This window comes from Vidua macroura, chromosome 5, assembly GCF_024509145.1.
Source record: "Vidua macroura isolate BioBank_ID:100142 chromosome 5, ASM2450914v1, whole genome shotgun sequence".
NCBI classification, from domain to species: domain Eukaryota; kingdom Metazoa; phylum Chordata; class Aves; order Passeriformes; family Viduidae; genus Vidua; species Vidua macroura.
Window position 1 is genome coordinate 24,970,614 of NC_071575.1, and position 14,529 is coordinate 24,985,142.

The 14,529-nt window shown below is 42.3% G+C and overlaps 1 protein-coding gene across 5 annotated transcripts in view; it reads right to left on the minus strand.

The window, feature by feature from the left end:
- Positions 1-3,097: 3,097 nt before the first annotated feature.
- The window catches only part of TBXAS1 (thromboxane A synthase 1), a 229,573-nt gene continuing 218,141 nt past the window's right edge, over positions 3,098-14,529 (minus strand). For all 5 annotated transcript variants that reach the window (XM_053978548.1, XM_053978547.1, XM_053978551.1 and 2 more), the window contains 4 exons: positions 9,399-9,487; positions 6,767-6,904; positions 4,553-4,715; positions 3,098-3,949 (listed from right to left, as the gene is read on the minus strand). In XM_053978548.1, the coding sequence (XP_053834523.1) occupies positions 3,875-3,949; positions 4,553-4,715; positions 6,767-6,904; positions 9,399-9,487 (465 nt within the window). In that variant the 3' untranslated portion in view covers positions 3,098-3,874. The remainder of the gene's footprint in view (positions 3,950-4,552; positions 4,716-6,766; positions 6,905-9,398; positions 9,488-14,529) is intronic.

Genomic DNA, 14,529 nt, shown 5'->3' on the forward strand with positions numbered 1-14,529 from the left:
CCACAGCTCACTCTGTAGGTGTGTTGCTGAGCTCACACAGCCAGGGTGAGGTCCAGCGCCACTGAGTGTCCTGGTACAATGTCTGCAGTATCTGGTGACTGTATCACCAACCCTTAATGAGAAGGAGCAAATGGCTTGGGGCTCTTCCTGGGTTACTGGAAAGCAGGCAGCCTTTTTCCTATCTGTCTCTCTTTTCTCTATCTGCCTGTCTCAGCCTGCATGTAGAACAAGTGTTGATGCACTTCCAGAAAGCTGACTTCAAATGCAAAAATAATTTCTCTGTTCCATAGTGCTACAAACTGACAGGTGAAAAGACACAACACTTCCTAACCAGAAGCCTGCAGAGTGGTTGAAAGACTCTTAGCACAGACTCAAGTGAGTTTACTTGAACACATACTGTACATGTTCAACGTGGATGCAGCTGAGAAAGACTCTTGGTTCATTTTCCAAGCCTGTAAAATGTGATGCACACCAGCAGCCGCTTTCAGGACTGTTTTTCTTTCCAGTGGCATCAATATTTGAAATTATGTTGGTGGAGAGGCACCCCAGTGCATCCCAGTCATACCAGTTTGATGCCAGTGCCAGCAAGAGATGCTGGCCAGAAGCAGAGCCTGAAGAGGGTTCATAGTTCAGTAGGAGAGCACCTGAAGAGCAGAACAAAGGAATTCCAGCCACTCCAGCCTTACTTGAATGCCTCTCTGCAAGTATATGCAGCATACAAAATAAAAAATGAGGTTAGAGATGTGCGCTCCAGCAGGTCTGTGATCTCACTGGCCTCACACAGACATGGTGGGATGGCTCCTGTGACTGGAGTGCTGGAATGGAAATATACAGGAAATATACAGGCTTTTGAGAAAGGACAGAGGAGATGAGAAGGGGGGTGTCATCCTCTGTCAATGACCAGGTGTAGTGCATGGAGCTCCACCTGGGGATGGATGAGGACCTGACTGAGACCTTACAGGTCAGGATTAAAGGGAAGGACAAGGAACCCAAGAAAGCTTGTTAAAATTCAAAGATCACTTCCTCCAAGATCAGGAGTCATGCATCCCAATGAAGAGGAAGTGAGGCAAAAATACCAGGAGACCTTAATGGATAAATAAGGAGCAAACAAAAATGAAGTCTACAGAAGGTGGGAGCAAGGCCAGGTAACCTGGGAGGAATACAGAGAAATTGTCTAAGCAGTTAGGGATCAGGTTAGGAAAGCTAAACAAGCCCTAATAGAAATAAATCTGGTCAGGGATGTCAAAGGCACTAAAAACAGCTTCTACTGGTATATGGGTAATAAAAGGAAGACAAGGGAAAATGTGGCCCCTCTCTAGAAGGAAACAGGAGCTCTGGTTACCCAGAACATGAAGAAGGCTGAGGTACTCCATGCCTTCTGCCTCAATCTTCACTGCTAAGTGCTCCACCCACACCACCTAAGTTGCAGAGGCAGAGACTGGGAAGAAGAATTTATACAAAAGCATGGGTAAGAAAGGGAAAAGCTTGATTTAGGCTTGGCTTATTTTATCAAAAAAATGAAGCACATGACAACTTTCTGATTCATGTAAGGAATACAAACAAGTCTTTGACAGATGACTTCAGATGTAATAAATTTCCTGCTCATTCTGGTAGGTGGGAAGTTTTTAGGTAAGGCCCATCCAGCTTTTTGTCAACGGTATATGTAGCTACACAGTAAATCAGCCTCCAGCACACTATTTCTAGGAGGAGAAAAAATATGCATAACGTGTAGAAACTAAAGTAAATACAGCATGCTGCTTTTCAAATAAATAACAATCACTCCATCAGCAATTCATATAATCAGTGTGTCTGTAACAGGGCACTTCTGTTTAGCATTCTAGAAATGCTCCAAGGAAAAAGGAACAATTCCAAAACTCCCCCAGTCAGTACTTCACCACTGTTGCCTATAAAGATCTGTTAAAAAAAAAAAATTACATGAAAGAGGAAGAGACAGTCTTTGAGGAACAAGATCCAGTAATTTGATCAGTGTTCAGGCAGCATGTGGGAGGAAGGCAGCAAAAGATGCTTGCTGGAGAGAAACTCAAGGACCTAGCCAGGCATCAGTGAGCAGATGGCTCCATCCTTGCAGTGAAGCTGAGCAGTCAGTCTCTTCCTCCTGCTGCTGCAATACTTCTCTGTGCACATCACCAAGAGAGATGCTGTACCCTAAGGAACCCTCAAGCCGACTGTGTCAAGCAGGCAGAAGGTCAAGACTTGCAAAGAACCAAAAGTGCCTCCTTATTTTTATGGTGCTGCAAGAATTTTTGTTATATACAAAAATTTAAAAGAAAAAATATAAGTATAAATGAATTTTTAAAAAGGGTTGTGGGACTGCACCAATCTCTTCTCACAGTTTTGTTGTGATTTAACCCCAGCCAGCAGCTCAGCCCCTCTGAGCTGCTCATTCACACCCCAATAGTGGGATGAGGGAGAGAATTTTAAGAATGAGAAAACTCATGGATTGAGATAAAGACAGTTTAATAGGTAAAGCAAAAGCCACACACCAAACAAGGAATTCATTCATCATTTCCTATGTGCAGGCAAGTGTTCCACCACCCCAGGAAGCAGAGCTTCAGCAGGCATAACAGTGACTTGAGAGGGCAAATGCCATCACTTTGAATGTCATCCCCCTTCCTTCTTTTTCCCCTAGTTTTATGTGCTGAGCATGGTGCCATGAGGTATGGAATGTCCTTGTGTTCAGTGGGAGTCAGCTGGCCCAGCTGTGCCCCTTTCCACCTTCTTGTGCAACACTAGCTGTGTGGCAGGTGAAGGCTTTGCAGAGGAGTAGGACAGAGGGAACGTGAGGAGTGGAAGCTACGGCTGTTTTGGCTGGGAAGATGCACGTGCACAGTCACACAGCTCAAAAAGGTCCATGGGGCTGCTGCAGCTGGCAGTGAGACAAGTTCCTTCCTGAGGGGGTGAGGCACTCGGGACATGACCTGCTCCAGTGTCACAGGAGTCAAGAGAGCTGCTGGGTCTGATGATCCTGGATCCCACTCCTTTGCCACCAACTCTAGTGCATGCATGCTCTTAATTTCCTTGATTCAAGGAGCTAGACAGTGATGGTGCCAATTGCAATGCTTGGAAAGGAAAGCAGATGTGGTACCAACACCTTCTGATTACCTTTAAATTTCCTCCAGTCCTCCTGCTTGCTTTAAATTAATATCTTCTTTGTCTCTGCCTTTCCAACAGCAGTTCAGCAGCCAGAAAAATGGCTGTCACCTCATTTCTTTGGTCTTAGCTGCTGGAACTTTACCGGTTCATTCTTCTTCTGTCATGTCAATGGAATGTGCCAAGTGCAAATTGTTAATCCAAGTGTATTTAAAATCACTTCAAAGCATGGAGGAGGTGCAACTTCTCTGGCTTTACAGACACAGGTAGAGATTAAACATTGTACAGGGGCCTCAGCTTTGATTGTTAGTGGAGTTCATGAAAAATCCAATGCACTGCATCCCAGACCTTCTGCTGTAACTGTGGTGCCTTTGGGGTTTTCTCTAGGGACTAACAAGTGCATGGGAAGGATGTGTCACACAATGAATTGAAATTAAAATCTACTGTAAATTGTGGAAATTGAGCATGAGGAAAGCATTCTCACAGATAAGTGAAAAGAAGTGCGATGAAGAAAAGCAAATGAAAGTGGGATGCTTCTTTATAGATACTATTCACAGCAATTTGAAAACGTCCAAAAAAGACTGTGGAGCCCATTTTAAAAAGTGACTGGAGGCTGCCCCACAGGAAGGCAGTGAGGAAGCACCTACTGACCATCAGTGGGACTTAGGCTCCTACCTGTCCTTGGAGTTTTGAAAAATAATTTTACCAGTGACTCACTAACAAAGGGTCTCATTCCAGAAAGCTTCAGGATGTACATTCCCTTTTAGCGAGATTCCAGCATGATGTAGACTCCATTTTTTGGTCCAAGTGTGGCTTTTGATTTGAGCTGCAAAGGAATCTGAAAGAGAAAAGAGCATCTTATGTGCAGTTGTATGTGTTTGTTTATGTGTGTATGACACCCCCACATACAGACAGACATTTTTGCTGGAGGACCAGTTCATACTAGGATTACTGTGGAAGCTGTAACGTACTTGTTTTACAGTCAGCTGTGGTGGTATAATATTAAATAGAATTTACAGCCAGAGGCTGAAGCAGTGGTTACCCAGGAATGCTGTAGATCTGAACAGAAAGAAATTAACTCTGTAAACTCTAGAGCTGGGTGCAATGTCTGTAGCAATAGGCATATACTAAAGTGCTGAGATCCTGTGAAATATGTACACACATTCTCATGAGTTGTGACATTTTGCCTGTGGTCCTGCCATACTGCTCTCCACTAAGGCAGGGCTGTGTAACAGTCCTTTTGTTGGAAAAATTATATATCTGAAATCACATTTTGCTTAAAACATGCAGTCCATGCCTCATCTCTCCTTATTATGGAAGTCTCTAGCAGTTTTCTCAAATGAAGAGAAGTCACAAAGGCAAACCAGTTGTCCTGCCTAAGACACACTGTCAACTCCCTCAAAATAACAAGTGTGATCTTTAAGCCTCTGCATGTACAAACCTCAGTCTCTGGGCAGGTCTTGAATCGAAACTTCTGCAAAATCCTCAGCAGAGTAATTTTTGTCTCCAACAAACCCATTTTCATGCCAAGGCAGCCACGGGGTCCTGCCCCAAAGGGCAGGTATGCAAAGGGATGTTGTTCCTTCTTGGCCTCCTCTGTAAACCTAGAAGGTGCAGAGATGGAAAGCAGTTCAAGAAATGCTTTTTGCTCGAATCCATGTCTTTAATTTAAATCTCAAAAGCTGGTTATTTCAATTGATCTTAATGGACAGGTCACAGGGACTATTGATAGATTATGTCTTGACATCCTAAGTAAAAAGGTAATTGACTTATGCCATCAGCCTTTGTCAGCTGGTGACTTCAGGAGAGGACATGGAGACATGAGTTTTACTTCAAATCTAGCTTTAATTAAAATTTCTCATCTCTTTGGATTCAGTTTCCAAGAACTTTACACTGCTAAGGTCCAGAGAACTCATGCACGGTAGAAAGAGATGAGAGGTAATACAGGCTATTTGGAGCTTTGGGAAAAAAATGTGTATTTCCACTAATTCCATCCATGACATAATCATCCATGGTGATATGCTTTGAAAACCTAAATAAGATTGAGCCACTACTCCAAAAAGTACTGCAGAGACCCCTAATTTGAGATTGAAGGACCATTAACTCATGTACTAAGTACAGTTGCCTATCCCGTGCAAACAGGTTCAGGTAATTCTTGCCTCGCTCACCCCCATATATCATCCTGGTAAATTTAAAGTCTCCCTTGTTTTACTCCTACTGCCAATTTTAAAATGAAATATTGGGGTGGGGGTGGGGGGGGGGTGGGAAGCTGTAGCTGAATTATTTTATTTTATTTTATTTTATTTTATTTTATTTTATTTTATTTTATTTTATTTTATTTTATTTTTTGTTATGCTCTTATTTAATTCTTGCTAACATTACCAACTATACAAGCTGAGCAGAGTGCTAGTAATTTTGGATCATTTCTCAGGGAAGGTTCAAAAGGGAATTAATCTCAGATTCATACCAAACAGCACTGTGTGAGTCAAGGGGACTGCAGCACCTACTAACCATTTTACCCTTTCATACTACTGGTTAAGTGGTGAATAAACAATTAAGAAAGCATTTCTAGATAAGCATCGCTAAAAATGCAAAGACTTCCAGTTGCTGCTAAGATTCCTCTCCAGCAAAATCTCTGGGCTTCTCTAACCCAGGCATTGGTCTTTTTCGTGGTCAAAAGATTCTAATGAAGCATATGCCTAGATTTGTTCCAGAAGGAGTATTTAGCAAACCCACCTACACCACAAAGATGGTTCTGGGCTGCCAGCCTCACACCCTGTTGTTTATGGAGCAGGCACTTCTTTTCTTAGGAAACTTCTGAATGTAGCGGTAGCTTAAAATGCATCTGCCACTAAACAGTTTAAAAATATAGCTGCCCCCAAAACTAAATTGTGCTTCCACACAGCACCACATCAGCTGAAACTCTCCCTGTAAGCTCAGCCCAGCACCTGAAACACAGGGCAGGTACAAAACCACAGCTTGACAGGGTTCCCCCTACCCACTGAAGATATAAAAGCTCCATGTGAAACTGTCTTGCCAAGCAAGAACCAAGGATCCTAACTTACAGACAGAGAGCAAATTCCCAGTGGGAGATGGGGTAGGTTCCTCACTCACAGAGTACCCACATTGTTATGTTTCAGATAAAAAGGGTGCTCCAAACCAGTGAGGAGCTGGATGAGTTTCCCAGATACAGCCAAGCCAGTGAATATACTGTCTCACTTCAGAATTTATGCAGCCAGAAGCAACTTTATTCACAGGATCTGATTTGGAAACAGGTCTGTGTTATATAAAAGTATCCTAAATATTTCCATGCTGAAATTTCTTGTATTTTTGATGTAGAAACTTAAAATCCTGCATTTTAAACTTCAGTGACTACCAGAAAACCTCTGCCCCAGTTCAGCCTTGACCAAACCTTGCACCTTCTGTGGGATACACCACTATCATCACTTGTCTGATTTAGTAGAAATAACATGTTTTTATGGTCTAAATAAAACTGTGCTCCTCTTGGTGGAAATGCTGCTTTGGATGAATAATGGGTGACTGTGGCTGTGAAAGAGCAGCAGAATCTGGTGCCTGCACTGGACAGGTTGGAGTTCTGTGCCCACAGGCCAAGTAAGGACCTCAAACTAAAGGTGAAAAGCATTACTCCACATACCTCTCAGGAATGAACTTCTCAGGTTCTGGCCAGAACTCAGGGTTATGGTGAAGGTGTCCAACTGCAGTTTCAATGACAGCTCCAGCTGGAATATGCTGCCCCAGCACTTCGCAGTCTTTAGTTGCTTCCCTAGTGAATCTGCAACATCATGCATCTCAGATGATTAATAAAGGTTAAAAACACAGCAGGAGAGATCTATAAAAGTATCTATCTTCATCTGACCAATTTCTGGGGTAACACTTTCTCATAGATAAATACAACAACAGTTGCTGATGCCAGTGTCTTCTCAGGTTATAATCATCTTCACTTAGAAGTCCATAGCTCCAGCCCAGGTGTTTGACTTTTGCCCTTTTCACAGGAAAGCATTTCTGGTTGTGTACTGTTTTCCAAAGCATTAACTCCTAAAATGCAATTTTATTGTTGATGTTGGATTTAGACTAATTTTTAATGAAAATTGCTGATGAAATGTGTCAGTCATCTCTAATGAAAGGTAGAAAGAGTGTGCTGGTTTGCCTCCATAAAAAAAAAAAGGATAGTAAATATAGCTTTGAGTTTGTTTATTTGAGAAGCTCCCCCCTGTTGGTGCAGCACCTGAATCTTAGCAAGGGATAGTTTTAATATTAGGGCTGAGTGTTCTGCTGCTGCTGCTGCTACTCTGGAAATACAACCAATTCACAAGCCTTGGAAAATCACATTTCACATATATTCATCAAAGGTAGGCATGATGTTAACAACAAAACTGTTGTTTTCTCCCACCCTGTGGTGATAGGTGACAGAGGTGTCCTTAGGAACCTCATCATGACAAGACTGAGAAAAGCTGCCTGCCAAAGCCCAGCTTGATTCTTACAAAAGATTGTGTGTGGGTGTGCATGTGTGGTGGTAGGTTCTGATCCAGATCTTTTGGTGCTTGGGTGGTCACTACAGATCCCAAATCAGCCCAGACCCAGGTGGGTGCCCTGCTGTCTCAGTCTGGGAACTATTCCCTGCCACCGCCTGCAAATACAGGGGAGAGGCAATGTGCAGGAGCTTCCTTTGCTGCTTCCCACACTCTGCTTAAAAAGTTGAACAAAGATTTCAGCTTCAGGGCTGTCAGTCTGGTATCATTACAGAAACACATTCCTTCCTTGCTGTCACCCATCTCCCTTTCTCATAGACAAATAAATAACAGAGGCTCCAAACCTGGAACAAAATACTGGCATGCAAAAAAACCCAAAACAAAACAAAACAAAACAAACAAACTAACTAACTAACTAACTAACTAACTAACTAACAAAAAAAAAAAACCCCAAATACCATTGACAAGTTATCATTCTCATTCTTACATGAATTTGGTGATAATGGAAACATGACTTCTGGGGGAGAAGGTTCTCTGGATGGTAAGTCCATTAAAAAAATGAAACCAACTCATTTTATAACAAACTTGGCTGCTACTGATTTTTCACTTAACTCAGCATTATCCTTGTCATAGGCAATTAACATTTTTCAGTGGCTTGGGCTGTCCTATCCATTCCACATCCATCAGAGTAAAAGCCAGATCAATAAACAGTGCTGACAACACCAAGCAAAACTTCAGAAGAACTTTGTTCCATTCTTGTTCTGTCTCCCATCTGACAAACATGGATTGTTTCCCAGGGATACAGCCCAAACTCAAAGACCCCTGTTGCTTTAACCAGCAAAACAGTTTCCACTTGTACCCCAAGTATAACACAGTAAAGCCCCATCATCTCACCCAGGAGTAGATCTCTGATATTTACTCTCTGAACAATCCTGCAGATGCCCATGAAAAGAATCTTGACTTCCAATTTTGGTGAACATATAGAAGAGAATATGATTTTAAGCTTTTTTTTTTGTTTGTTTGTTTTAAGGTGCTTGCAGTCATGGGTTAAATTTTTCAAAAGCTCTCACAGCAAGCTCAGCTTTGGCTTCTTTCCAGTCATCTGGATTTTTCCCTGAGCTTCATGAGAAACATTGCAACTGGCTGATCACTTTGAAAAATTGTATTTCTTCATATTTGTATTTATGCTGGTGATAACTTGGAACTTTAACAATCAAACAGTTTTCTAATTTCTTTCTCCCTTTTTTTCAGTTCATTAATACAATAGAATAAGTCATGTGTGATTTAGGACAAAACTTTCAAAAGTTAATGGATGTTACCATTAGTTTAGCTCCATTAGTACAAGGCAGTGCTAAGTGTAAATGGGCCAAAGTTAAACACACGTGTAAAATACAGCTTTCAGACTGTGCAACCCTTTCACAGATCAGGGCTGTAATCACCAACAGGGCCCTGATAGGGATGGGTTTTGATGCATATCCCCAAAGCCTGAGGCACATGGAAGCAGCAGCCTCTGGCTTTCTAAGGCCAGACCTGCTCCAAAATGGCTCCATCCTCTAACCTTGGGGGATGTGAAGAATGGTGAGGAAGCAAGCTTGGACAATTCACTGTAAAAATGTGCTTTAGAAATACCAGAATTATCCAGCTTTCCTTCAACAGGCCACATTATATCTTTCAAATGCACAAACCAGTACTGATGTTGGCACAGAGACTGAGAGACCATTGGTCTTCCTACAACAGATTTCCATTTTATAGAGGCAGGGAGCTATCCTGAGTAATCAGAAGGGAAAAAAAAGATACCTGAATGCAGGTGGGTACATGCGCAACGTCTCTGCAATCACCATGTCCAGATAAGGGAGTTCTTGTACATTTTGGTAATCAGGGACCATCTGAAAGGGCAGGACAAAAGGAACAATTACATTTTCTCACATGTAAGTGCCAAGCTCATCTCAGATTAGCTTTTAAATCATCTATTTTTTACTGGGCATCTTTCCTGTAGAAGAACTTGATGTCTCATCTAAAACAGTAAATGATAAAATTATACAAAAATGTGGGCAGTAATTAAATGTGTGTGCAACATTCCTTTCATCATCAAAACGCTTTGGTGCATGGCCCAGCTGAAGGTATAATAATAAATCAACTTGCTAGGAAGTATTAAAAGCAGGTCATTACAGAGAACATCAATAGCTGTAACAGAGCTATTGTTTTACACATGTACCAAAATCTGCACAGGACCCTTATTCTTCCCAAGGGCAAGAGGCTCACACTTTGCTCACAAGAAACAGCAAGGCCTTCAGTTACTCTTGCTAATGTTGCCCCTCTGCACTTTCCCAGCTATAGAAATAAAGCAGAGTGCTGGTGCTGTGATGCCTGTGGAGGGGTGGAGATGGCACTGGAAGATGCTGGAACCCCGATAAGGAACAGCACACAGTGGTAAATTGCTCTGCCAAGAAGTGAGGTGTTGAGGTATAGCTCAAATCCCACCTGGCAGGACTGCAATAGTGCCTGAGTGGAGAAACCTGTTTCCTCCAGCCCTTGCTTAATGCTGCTTAATTTTTCACGATGGTCAATGCCTGAGCCCACATCTTCACAATCCTACAAAGCCATCCATCCCTTGACAAGGAATAGTGGGCACTAAAAGCCCAACAGGGTTGTAGCTCAGAAGATTTTGTCCTCTGACTGGCAACAAACAGACAACAAGAGACAGCAAACAGCAGCACTGATGCGACGGACAAACAGGGAATTTCTTCCACAGTTACCTTCCTTAGAAAAAGGGCATCTTCCCTGTTTTATTCAGTGCTCTCAGCAGAGGGCAGCCAAAGTATATTGAATAACTGCATCAGGAAAGTACAGTTTTGTTTTAAATTAGAGCATCTCCTAAAGACTGACACAGTAAATTGGAGAAAAGCACAGACGTCAGACTAGACTAAACCTTTTATGAAGATTTGGGGCCCCTGCCGTTCACAAAGGGGACTGGATTCCATCCTTCCTTTATTTACTACAGCACTTTTCATGTATAATGCATATTTTATTGAATTTTCATGCAAAAACATATGGTACATACTGAAAATACTAAGCAGAGAACAACTCCAGATGGTACGCAGAAAAGGCATACAATAGAACAAGGATACCTTGCTGGATTAGGGTATCCCACTCATTCAGCACTAAGCCACTGTGCACCATTTCACATTAACTGATCTTTTCTAGGAAGGAAATAGATACATTCTATTATCCCTATTTTCTGGCTCAGGAAAGAAAAGCAGAAGCAGAGAAAGCAATTTGCACAGGCTGAGTAGAACCAGTGTGTGTGCTCCTCTCTCAGGGGAAAAGATGCAACTCAGCTTGTCAATAGATGAAGTATTTTGTCAGTATATGACAAATATTATCAATACAGGAAATATGGATTGCACTTACAGCCTTTCAGTGTGGCTTTTATCTTGTGGTGGTGCCTGCTAACTGAAACCTTTGGCTTAGGTCAGTGGTTATCCGGGTTATCAGACAAAGGACTAGGAGCCTAAAAGCCACGTTGGAACTATGGCTGATGGCTGTGACAGGAACAGTGCTCCAATAATTCCAATAGCTAAAACCAAAGCTGGGAGAATGATTTTTATCACCCTTGCTTTGCAGAAAGGGATCCGAGGGCTGCCTAATTCTGTGCGGCAAATCAGTAGCAGAAGCTGGAAATGCAGTCTCAAATTTCAGGTCTTCATGGCACAACTCCCTTTCGCCATGCCCACAGAGATGCTCCACACTTCAATGCAAATGCGTGCTGTGGTGTGCATTCTTTTATTTTTTCTGCCAGTTTTACAATTATCATTCAGAACTTTCCCCTTGCCTTTTTATACTGCTCTCCTGCATCTCTTTGAATCCTGAGTCAGCATCTGAATCCTGTTCTGCAATCCCTCCTGGTTTTATAGACAGGCTGGCTGAGAGAAGAGTCCAGGCTCAGAGAGAATGAGTGGTGGAGCCAAGAGCACACCGAGATGTGTTTGATTCTCTGAACCATGCTCTTTCCACTGGGCCTTCCTGTCTCTCTCATAATCCCCCTACTTACTTCTGGAGTCAATAATTAAGATAATTATATGGTAACCTGATATAATAAGTAGCCACTAAATCAAACCATACATCAACGAATAATATAACGCTAAATTATTGGAGCTTTGATTTGCTCATTCAAATAGCTTCTATACCTTCAGGGGATTAGCAGTTCAGAAAACAAAACAAAGGTGCAAAAGCAGCTGATTTTCCTTAGAAGAAAATTCCTTTTGCTTACATAAAGAAGGAGGGGTCAATGAAATGGCAGCAGAGTGAACTCTGCTATCATGAGAATGACAGACACATCAGTCATTTCCGACATCTGATGCAATTTAATTATTGGCACTTTCATGCTTTTAGCATCAAAGTAGCTGGACCTAATTTAGTAGTTTGCAAGGTCTGACCTGCAGCTGTATAAAGTACACACAAGCCAAGCATCTCTATTTAGGAAGGACAGTTTGTTGCTTTTTTTTCCCTTTCAAAGAAAATATTTTCCATTTGTTTTTCCACTCCCTCTCTTAAAAATATGCCCTTAGCCAAGCACATTTCAAAGGAACATAAATATGCTTTTCTCCCTAAATGAACCTATTTATATCTATCAACTGCTGGCAGGTTTGCTGGGGTGAGGGTGGTGTTGTGCAAACATGCCACTTTAACCCCCTGGAAAAAAAAAAATCTAAATTGCCTTGTACTCAAGATGAGGTGGTTTTTTTTTTTCACTAAGAAAGATTTCTGTCTTTAACAAGAAGAGATGGGGGGTGAGAGGGAGGATTTTATATAATATAACATCCTGTATTTTAATTTTGCAGCCACTGCTTTGCACAGCAGTTTTTTTTTTTTTTATGCTTTGCACAGCCTTGTAGTGTCTTTTCCTGTTGATGTGGAAGTGAAATGGCCATGTAACATCTTGTGGCATTTCTTTGCATGCATGTTTACCTAGTTTGGTTTCTGGAGGTGAGGTGGTACACCCTTACCAATCCCAGACTACTCAATCACTTCTGGCATCTAGTTTGGCCACAGACTCTCCTTTATGATTGGCAGAAAATCACAAGCCTCCATTACCTAGAAAAAATGGGAAATTAATTCTTCCTCCCACGGAGTACCCTGAGGTGAAATACCAGCAGTGATTATAAAATTGCCTATGTGCTACAAGGATGACGCTTGTTTTAATCCCCATATAAACTCCAAGAGAGATAACTACCTTCAGATCCACCTCTGCTTTTCAGTATTGGTTTTAGCATTTTCTAGGCAGGCAAGCTTATTTTTTACCACCGCCCTCAGTTAACTTTTAATTCCTCAATGAACAGCAAGGGAATCCAAGTGCTGACAGGAGCGGTCTGGCCAATCTCTGCTGCAGTTTGAGATGTTACTGTTCCCAGTTGCTGGCTCTTCTTTGCTGGCTGTAGTTGGTGTCACCACAGCCAAGTCAGCAGAAGGGAACATATGCCTGCACCTCAGTTGCTTCCATACAACGTCCAGTATGAACCCATCTTCAGTGACAGCTCAAGATGAGACACTAACTTTTCCCCAAAGCAGCTGATGATCATCCTTCTCTACTACCTCTGTTTTGGGAATGGTAATTCAAAGAACACATCAGTGAATAAGAGATTTCCACTTATCCTATTGGCCATGCTCTAGTGATGCTCAGCATCCAGAAATGAAAAAAAATCAGAGAAAATTTTGTGCAGCTGACAGTGTGATGTGCACCTGAAATCAATTTAGAAGCAGAAAAGCCTGCCGAGACCACATTCCTCACAAGGAGCACTGCTGAGTCATGGCCTGATACTGAACCAGCTGAGGTTTCTGAGAAATTGCAATCCAAATCCAATGTCTCATGGGCAGGTGTGGCTGTGACAAAGTCCAGGTCAGAGAGATGACATGCAGATCTGCTTAAGCACAGATGCAGATCCATGAGTTATCTGTGTACGCATAGCTACACAGCCCACATGAGCTCTCCCCCAAAAAGCAGACTTTGGATAGCAATAGGATAGGAATCAAAAAAAAAAAAAAAAAAAAAAAAAAAAAAGCCAGCATCACCCCCAGTTAGTGTCAGCCAACTCCCTTTCAAATTGCCAAAAGGGCTACTCAGACCACACACAGCCATTGACAAACAGGTCAATAATGTTTCTTGATCCAAGGGGTACAAAGCTGCCAATAGATCAAAGAATCTGCAGCTGGTTTTGACCTCTCTTTTGTCGCCTCTAGGAGCTGCTCATACTCTAACAGAACTAGAGCCTGTGTGCCTCACCCAGCCTCAGAGAGGGGGAAGAAATGCAAGAATGTGAAGTACAAGAAAATTAAATTAGGGTTGCCCCATGACACCTTTGCCAACAACTTTATCAGGAAAGGAAAGGCTAGAGACTGGACTGCACTCAAAATGCAGATCAATGATAAAAAGGGGTGGGATGGATTAACAGAAATCTATCTTTAACTTGCTTAAAGAAAGCTTGTCTCGTGTTTGACCACTTCCATGACAACGTGCTGGAAAGCAATGTGCTGGAAAGCCTCTGTAAAGCACCAAACTAAAGCCTCCCTACAGTCTCAGGCAGCAGGACAGGGACAAAGTTGATGAAGTAAAATTTCTTAGCTTCATCCCCAGAACCTGGACCAAACACTTAAAAAATGCTTAAGGCATTCCTCATGCAATACTTACTGCAAATTCCCCCTCCCTGTTGTCTGCACCTGCCAGGTGAGATGTGTCTCCGAGCCAAAGCACCAGGCACAACCAGCCCATGCTACTCAGGAAAGAGGACCCTGAAGCTCCAGAGCCCCACTTGCTCTGAGAGACAGATCATGGCCTTAAGATGGAGAAAAGCCTGCCTAAAATCACCAAGTGTCTGTTGGCCACTTCCAGTGACAGAGACCTACAGAACCTTCTAGCAAAATATTAAGTTCT